Source organism: Papaver somniferum, chromosome 10 (assembly GCF_003573695.1).
Source record: "Papaver somniferum cultivar HN1 chromosome 10, ASM357369v1, whole genome shotgun sequence".
Classification (NCBI taxonomy): Eukaryota; Viridiplantae; Streptophyta; class Magnoliopsida; order Ranunculales; family Papaveraceae; genus Papaver; species Papaver somniferum.
Genome location: NC_039367.1, coordinates 27,546,634 through 27,555,541, shown reverse-complemented (window position 1 = coordinate 27,555,541; position 8,908 = coordinate 27,546,634). Strand labels below are relative to the sequence as shown.

Sequence of the window (8,908 nt, the reverse complement as noted above, 5' to 3'; positions counted from 1 at the left end):
CTGGGGGTCGTTGAAAATCTTATATTGACGACCGATTTTAACGGTCAAAACGTTATGACTGTCTTCAGACAGTCTAGATATAAATCTTAATATAAAAAAAACAGATTCAGGTTGGCTATCTGGCCTGACTGAATCTGAAATCAAACAGAAATGAAACTCAAATTAGAATTCAAATGAGAATCAAATGAAACTCAAATTAGAATTCAAATGAGAATAAAATGAAAACCAAATTCAAGTCAAATAAAAATGAGAATCAAATGAAACTTGCACGCAAATGATCATTCAATTTAACATTCATTGATTCAGCGGTTTCAAATTACACAAGTGATTAAAATCTGTAGTTCTAACCAGTGCAATCTGTAGTTCTAGGATTCGATTACAAACGATGAACTAAAAAACTATTGATTAAACAGCAAAATTGTAAACTCCGATGATGATGATCCTAATTGAATACCCTATCTAATTCCATCATCTACAAGACCTTTGAACCTAAATGAAAACTTGTGCCTTCACAGAATTCTCCCCCTGTCACCCAGAAGAAAAAAAAAGATGTATCAATATCATCAAGCTCTACTTATAGATATGTATAAAGATACAACACCTTAGGCTTCATAACCTCCATTGTATATGTACATATTGCAGCAATAACAAACCCTACGCAAAAATGCAAGCAGATTTTGTAAATTCATATCCATAATCAACTACACAAATTTATACATGTCTAATACATACATTATAGCACATTTTTAAAGGACGAAAATGTACCACAAATCTTAAGCTTGTATGCATCTGAAAAAGCACACGTCTCAGATACTGAGGTGTCTCTAAATACTGTAATATTCTTATAAGAAATTGTGTACCGCTCTCATTACCATCGGCATCTTCTTTCATTGCTAACCTCAAATCATAATCTGAACCACTACTATTGTCAAATATCACCACCTGTTTACCCAAAACAAAATCCCTCTCATAAAATAAATTCACTTAACTCTTCTGTCTCTGAGTTTCTCAATAAACCCACAATTCATATTTCCTTAAACCCTCAAACTAATCATTTTCTTTAATTGAAAAAATGAAGCCCTATGATCAACTCCACTCATTTTCCCTTGAAGACGAATCCCTAGATACAACAATAAATGAAACCACATACAATACAATCTTTAAATAGTCTTTTGTTATTTTTCTGAAAATTTTTGAGATTTAAGAACTACAAAAATAAATTAGCATTACGAAACAAAACGAAAACCTAATTAGAATATAGCACTAACCTCATCGACTATGAAAATTATAGATGCACGAGCTATATGACCAGGTGAAAGCAAACACTTCAGGATGTAACCATCATGTGCTTGTAGTTTATGAAGCGGCTCAAAATTTGTCATAGTCTGCATCATAATACGAATGCTTAAGATTAATCAAAAAAGGCTCAGACTCTTATCAAAACAGTACATGCCTTTTTGTTAATAAAATTAAGAACATATATTGTTACATAACTGATACGAAACCTGAGTCCCACGTTGCAAGCGCCAAACATAACAAGTTTCATTATTGTTTGCCGCAACAACTAAGCTTTCATCCCACATTACTGTGACAGATCGTACGGCCGTATCCACCTCTGGCACCTGAATTATACTGTAAACTTGATAAAAGGTTTCTAATGTCTACAATTGCTCCTAATCATAAGGTAATAGAACTGTTATTTGAAACCAAAAATGTTCAACATAGCAATAAAATATCCAGTACATACCAACTCACAACTGCATGAATTTGCTATCAAATCCCAAACACGAATATTTGCAGTTCCACCAATGATGAATTTCCAACAATTACAAACCAAGGCTTAACACAATCAATTACAAAATCAATTTGAGCATCAACCCCAGAATTTGATCACATACTACAACTCCATTTGAGCAACAATGCAAAGTTTAACTACAAAAATCACATGCATGGGTCATTCTTAAGTATCAAAACCCATTATCTCAGGCTAACACAACATACAATCACTCATTTTGAAACCCCACACTAAAATCCTCTTCAAACACTAATAATTATTAATCAAAATCAAATCAAATCCTATAAGTCGGTCAAAATTGTACATCAAAAAATCAAGAAAACAAAAACCCTAACCAGAAAACCCCCTCAAATCAACCCTGATTTACTAGTCATACTGAAAAAACTAAAAAACATGGAAAAAAAAAACCCAAAACTAACAAAAATGGTGTAAATAGAGATATAGATAGAAGGAGAAGAAATATCCTCACAAGGATTGCACTGCGTGAAAAATTCTTCCACATCTACAATCACACAAAACACAAACTGAAACGAATTAAAACCAAAACTCATAAACCCTACAGTAAAAAAAAAATCAAAATTAAATAAAAAAACTGAAGATAAATTGAATACTAACCAGAAATAAGAGCATTAATCTTTATTCAGGGGATTCAAAGTCATCGACCTCCATAATCTCATCATCTGCAGCAGGAACTATTATGCGATCTTTATTTTTGAAAATCGACAAAGACCATTTCAAATCTGATTTAGGAAGAACAAATTATTTCAGATCAAGATAAATAATATACAACATTCTAACTCATCCAAACAATCGAGCCTTAAAATTTATAAAATCAAAATCCTAACCCCCAAATTATAATACAAGAGAAAACCAAAATAAAAAACTTACCATGTATCATATTCATTGTGAATCTGTAGTCAACAACACTGTGAGATTCACCGGTCTAAGATTGTTCATATTCAACCCCATGCCTTCTTATACTTCCTGATTAAACACCTTCACCTCTATTTCTAGTAGCGCAGAAAATCAAATTCCGGTATTCTAGTAGACATGACTATCAAGCCCTAAGAGAAATGATTTAGAGAAGGATTTGATGTGCGGCTGTGAGAGGAAGAAATAGAACTGAGTTTCGTTCTCTTTTGATAGAATAGATATAAGAAATTGAAAGAGATACACGTGAGGAGGTCAAAAGAAGAAATAGGGTTAGCTGAATCGTGGCCATCAAAAGGTGGGGCCCTGGAAATCCTAACTATAGTAAAAACTAGGATCATCGGTCACACCGTGGGTTAAAGAACAAGGAATAAAATAGTAATAAAAATTCTTATACCACGACCGTTTATGATACTCCTAGATGTGCTCTGCATTTTTATTAAATATAGGACCCTTTTGACCGGTCCACGGTCAGTTGACCGCCATTAAGGGTCGAGGATGTGGGTCAGAAATACCCCATTTTCCACTAGTGTATTCTTAGGCTTGACAGACTTTTCTTCTTTACAAGAAATATGAGCATCTTTGTCATCAATGGAAGCCTCTAGTTTAGAAGAATTTGTATCTTTAATAAATTCTACCTTTTTGCTAATATTTGAAGCATTTATTCCCTTGTAGCCCAATCCTCGTGTATCACGATGATTTATACTTGCTTCTACCATTGAGGTTAACTTGTGTGAGCTTTTATTGGACTTTTTCACTTCCAAATTTTGTTCTTCCAACGTCTTGATTTCATCAAGAGCACCGGCTATAGATCATCCTCAAGGCGTTTTTATCGTGAGAGATATACACCTTCTTTCTCTTCAAAACTCTTTTGTTGAGAGTTAATACTTGCATCATAATCAGCAAGTTTCTCTTCCAACAAATGTACTTTTTCAAGAGTAGCATCACGATCTATATCTAAAAGTTCCGCTCGAGAAAGACTAGAACTTTCTTTTTCCTCAAGATTCTGTATATATTTAGAATCAGGTATTTTCTTTCCTTTCTCAAGGCAATTGTTCAACCTTTCTTTCAGATAATGAAGCTTCATTTTTTAGAGAATCAAATTCAGAGTTTGAGGAGTCAAGACCAACGATAAGTTGATCAATCATACCTTGCAGACACTTTATATCGTCTAATTGCTTCTTTTCTGTTTCTAATGCAAGAATTAGTTCAGTTGAACATGAGATAATTTTTTCACTTAATTCATTTTGATGAAATATTTCTATATTCGATGAATTAATGTTTTTCTCATCATCAAGAAGAGTTCTTTCAGAGTCTGAATCATTGACTACGCATACAGGACTTAACTTAATCTCGTCTTTAGAACATTCGGAATTATTCTCAGAAGAGCAAGTTGAACTTGACGAAGAAGCCCCTTTTAAACATTTATTAAAATCAAAACTTTCAACGTATTGCGATACGTTAAATGAGTCTTTTTTTAGTTTTCACTCTCTCTTAACTTTACTTTGACTCATGTCTTATAGGTTGGATCGCATCAAACACAGATTGTTAGATCTTTTCGTGTTTTCTTTCTCTGATACCAATTGAAAAGGCGAGGGTACCCAAATATACCTCAAGCTAAAACTTTTTCTACCTAAAAATCCTTTCTCCGAATTGTCTATGGACTGAGTCGAGAAAATACAACTAATCGGTTCACACTTCGTGTGATCGTCTATGGATATGAGATCGAGAAAATACAACAATGAAGTATGTTTGCTTGATACAAAGGTTCAGACTTAACCAAACACAATATGATTGGTTATAAAGTAAATAGGAATTAACGTTTGTGTAATTTACTTTAATTATAATAAAAAAATTATAATGCAGAAAATAAAAGTAAATGACACAACAGAATTTTGTTAACGAGGAAACCGCAAATGCAGAAAAACCATGGGACCTTGTCCATAATTGAATACTCTCGGGATTAAGCCGCTACACAAAATTACACCTACTTCGTATAGTTGAGACCAAGTAACTAACCCTATAGTTCACCTAGTTTTGTATGTATTCCCACGCCTCCGAATTATGAATAAGTCACATACTTGGAACAATTCCTTTGGTTCGTATTTCAAACAGTAAAGGAACAACAAATCTGTTTGGTATCAACTCTATTCAACCAAGTGATATGAGTCGGACAAAGGCTCTTCCGTTTATCTTAACATAAACTCCTTCATCAGGTCCTTAGATCTATCTTATGTTCAATTACCGAAGTAATCGTTTAAGATTAAGCCAACAACACCTTTAATCCGAAGAACCGTGTTGATGCCGATATAGTCAATTAATCAATCCAATCTACCAAAAGGATAAACCGATTATTAATTGGATCCTCTATTACCGAAACAAATATTGTGCACACCAAAGATTATAAAACCCAAGTGAGATCTTCAATATCTTATTTGTCTTCAAATCTTCTTAAATCTTCAATAAAAACCTGCACACAATCACTTGAATCTCTTGTGATCAATCACGCATAGAACGCAGTCTGTTAACAATGGATTATTACAAGATCGTCTTTAGAACTAACAACAGTCTAAAGATACATGTTGAAAATCTGAACTAGTTTGAGTGAATCTTATATCAGAAGAGAAGATTCTCAAGAATAAACAAACTAGGTGCAATCAGATTTCAACCACAGTTAGTCAATAAAATCAATCGAAAACAAAAGATAAACCACAATTATCTAGTTTCCCACCAACGGTACACGCTAGTGCTTCTCAATCCCAAAGAAGACTTTAAACTGAGCGGACGTAAGATATTTCTCCTAATTAGATTACTCTCCTCTCTGAATATGCGGCTACACCAGTAACAACAACAAAAGAGGAAGTCTTTTGTTACGAAAGATTAGTTTGCTAGAAAGGAAAACTTCAAGTATTTATAGACAAGGAAGTTTGGACACCAAGGAATTTCCAAAACCGAAAATATTCTCAAGATACTCAATAACGTACAATATCGGTTTTCATAATTCCTGGAAATGCTATGTCCAAAGATAACGATCGAAATCTCTCGGAAAATCTAATTAGTAAATGCACATTACTAATTATGGAATTTCCTTACAAAATGAAATTAATAACCTTAATTAAAATATTCTTACTTACTTATGTTTCGATCTTGGGATTCTCTTCCCTTAGACGTTAACGAATATCTTTGAATAATTAAAGAAATAAACATTCACAGCACGTGTTCAAAGTTTGTCGACATATTTAATTATTAAGTTCTGTTTCACGCTTACAACCTTGAAACCGATTTGCCACACTTCCAAAAAAGTTTAGAATTGGTTCATTTGACTTTCAAGAACTATGTGATTGATCAAACCAACATTCAATCACAATCATGGATTTAACGGTTCCACCAAAACAAGTTTCAGTTCTACCTCCATGTGAGTTCTGTGCATAGTCACACTAGCTTTTCGAAATTCGGGTGACTAGGTACTAGGATCGGTTCCACACATATATATGGTATATAACTTATATGTGTTGCACATGTCAATAGGATCGGTTCCCCTTTCCGCTATAGACCTTGTTGCACCCCATACAAGGATCAGCCCCCTTGTGATGTACTGCACCTCTTACTTGGATCGGTTACCCTTTCCCAAAATTGGTCAGACACACAAACCCGATCATACCACAGGTGATTACTTAAGATCGGTTTTACTAATAAAAGTTATACCAATACATAAGTCAGGCCTTTGTGAATAGTTCTACCAAGAACACAACAAGTTGTGAGCGGTTATACTATATCATAGATATTTGTTATTCATAAGATATACAATGAATCACAAAACCAATAACACCTGGAAATTTCCTTTTCGGACCACAAACAAGTTTATGAACTTACTTCCTTAGAACACATGTAAGCATTTTTCCCTATGATGAAATCCTCACCTCATACCCATACCTAATCACAATAGCATTCAAATGATTATGGCGATGTCTTATCTACAAATTTTAATGGTTAAGAAATAAACCTCGCATTGTATTCCTTAATATTATGTCTATCTAGATTTCAAATATGCTTCGCAGTTATGTTTTCAATATGCACAAATTGAAAGCTACGTTAGGGAATGAAACATTTCAAGTCAAATATCACTAACCTCAAGTGGAATGATGACTTTTGTCATTGTAGATCCTTGCTTCTTCACATCTTCAAGACTTCGCAATACTTGTAATGTCTCATATCCTAATACTTTCAAGCTAACCTATACAAATTTGACTCTAGTACATAATCAAACGACTCTTAACATGAGTTTTGATTCACTAAAATATGACAACCAAACTTGACATACCAACGCTTGGTGTGTTCAACCGAGCCATGCTCTAACAAAAATTAAGGAGAAAACGAAAATTGTTTCTCCCAAAGAAAAAATAACTCCATTATGCAGAAAAACACTTATAGAATACCCCTCACTTCATTCTCCTTTCCAAAAGAAACGGTACTCCAATTTAAGGCATTGTTGTAGTATCCTTTGGACTAAAGCTGAATAATTGTTGCATTTTGCTACTATATGGGTATTTTCGTAACGCCTGTAATTTTATCATGATTCATCAAATAGGAAATATTTGTTAAAGGTAAGCCTTGATCTTAATAATACGGATACCAATCTCTTAGTTAATATTTTACTAGCAAATAACGATATACACCAGACAACATTCAACATATGAAAATACAAGGTTGAGTTGTGATTATGAAAATTTCTATATATCTAATCATTTTTCAGTATGTTGGAGAACATAAAAGTCTTGTAGGGATGGGCTAAAAAATCCAACTGAACCCCGTAAGATCAAATAACTAAAGGACGGGATAGCATTTAGGAAGTTATACCTTTTATAAAATCAAATATATAATGGAGATTTTAGTTTCTGATTATGATTTAAGTAGTATTTCTTTCAACCACCTGCAGTTCCAGAGACAATATGACCTGATACAAATAAAAACAACTCATTCAACATCATATCGAAAAATGTTAATATGATAAGATCAACTCAAGATGACCAAGATACTTCTTAATTGATCAGGGAAATGGTGTTGATATTGAAGGAAAAAAACCTATGCATCCATATTATTTATAATTGAGACTGAAATGCTACATCATAGACATTTTTCATCGGTATATATTCTGATGTATTTGCAAATTTGAGGTAACTTGCATTTTACAGAATGATATTCAAGTTACTTTCAGTATATTGAGTTAGAATACGTTGAAATGTCTGATCTTAGATAAGCTGATGAAGGATTTTACTGTGAAAAAGATAGTAGTGTCTAGGGTATTGTACCTTTTGAATTATAATGCCAGCTTCAATTGACTTAGAAGAATACAATGTCATTTTATTGATGGTCTTCAAATCAAATGATAAACATAAAGTTTTTATGTTCTCTGGTCGTATTCGGTAGGTTAACATGTACCTTTGGATTTAAGTACTTTCTACAACAAAAGAAAGTTGATTTAGGTTGTTGATTTATTTTTTATGTCAGAAAGATTTCTTTGAGGAGTTTGGTATGACTGTAAATCTCGATATGTTTCAAGAGGGGATATGTTGACAACCATCATTTTAACAAGTTATACCAAGCTTGTGTGACTATCAAATGATTATCTACAAAAGATCTAAATTTTAGATGATAATTAGTTTTTGATGGATATTCTCAATAGCCACGCCCTGATTAAAACTACAACATAATTGTTTGTCGTTATTTTTGTTGTTAGAAGTCTTAGATATTGGAGTGAAACCAATTTTGATAAACATTATAATGGTTTTAGTTTATATCTTTTTAGAGCTACATGTAATAATGAAAGAATTTAAATACTATCTCTTACCAACTTGTCTCTTCGGTGTTCTGTTTTTCCGATCCTTTCTTCTGATTTGCAAAAATTAGATTTTGCTTCAAACCAATTAACAATACCCTTGTAATTCATTATAATCCATATGATTTTCAAGTATTTATTAATTTTCTTGTTCGATTTTTTTAACCAACTCATTCGCTTAATCTCACCTCAACTTGTTCTTTGTGCATGTGTTATCATAGATCTGCATATATAATAATGTGTTAACAAGATAAAATTACATAATAGTTAGAGATTTTAGTAATACTAGAATCCAGTTGATGTTTCAAATAATCATTGGTATACTAGTAGAGAGATTTTTTGAAATC

At 32.8% G+C, this 8,908-nt stretch overlaps 1 protein-coding gene across 8 annotated transcripts; it reads right to left on the bottom strand.

Annotated features, from left to right (window-relative positions):
• Positions 1-275: 275 nt before the first annotated feature.
• Positions 276-2,924, bottom strand: LOC113319153 (target of rapamycin complex subunit LST8-like). 8 transcript variants are annotated; one of them, XR_003345169.1, is made up of 7 exons: positions 2,684-2,924; positions 2,411-2,535; positions 2,265-2,297; positions 1,748-1,932; positions 1,506-1,622; positions 1,269-1,385; positions 281-1,120 (listed from the first exon to the last, which is right to left on the bottom strand). XR_003345169.1 is itself a non-coding variant. In XM_026567431.1 (7 exons), the coding sequence occupies exons 2-6, from the start codon at positions 2,423-2,425 to the stop codon at positions 610-612; spliced, it is 327 nt and encodes a 108-aa protein (XP_026423216.1). In that variant the 5' UTR covers positions 2,426-2,535; positions 2,684-2,924; the 3' UTR covers positions 281-525; positions 602-609. The 8 variants fall into 8 exon arrangements, 4 of the variants coding, with proteins under 4 accessions (XP_026423217.1, XP_026423216.1, XP_026423218.1 ...); XR_003345170.1 differs by having other exon boundaries at positions 1,748-1,839; XM_026567431.1 differs by lacking the exon at positions 1,748-1,932 and having other exon boundaries at positions 281-525; positions 602-654.
• Positions 2,925-8,908: the final 5,984 nt, after the last annotated feature.

Coding starts and splice junctions, on each gene's coding strand:
- LOC113319153 (XM_026567430.1), bottom strand. Junction 1,386..1,505: donor GCTTGCAACGTGGGACTCAG/GTTTCGTATCAG, acceptor ATTATGATGCAG/ACTATGACAAATTTTGAGCC. Junction 655..1,268: donor TAATTTTCATAGTCGATGAG/GTTAGTGCTATA, acceptor ATTTTTGCGTAG/GGTTTGTTATTGCTGCAATA.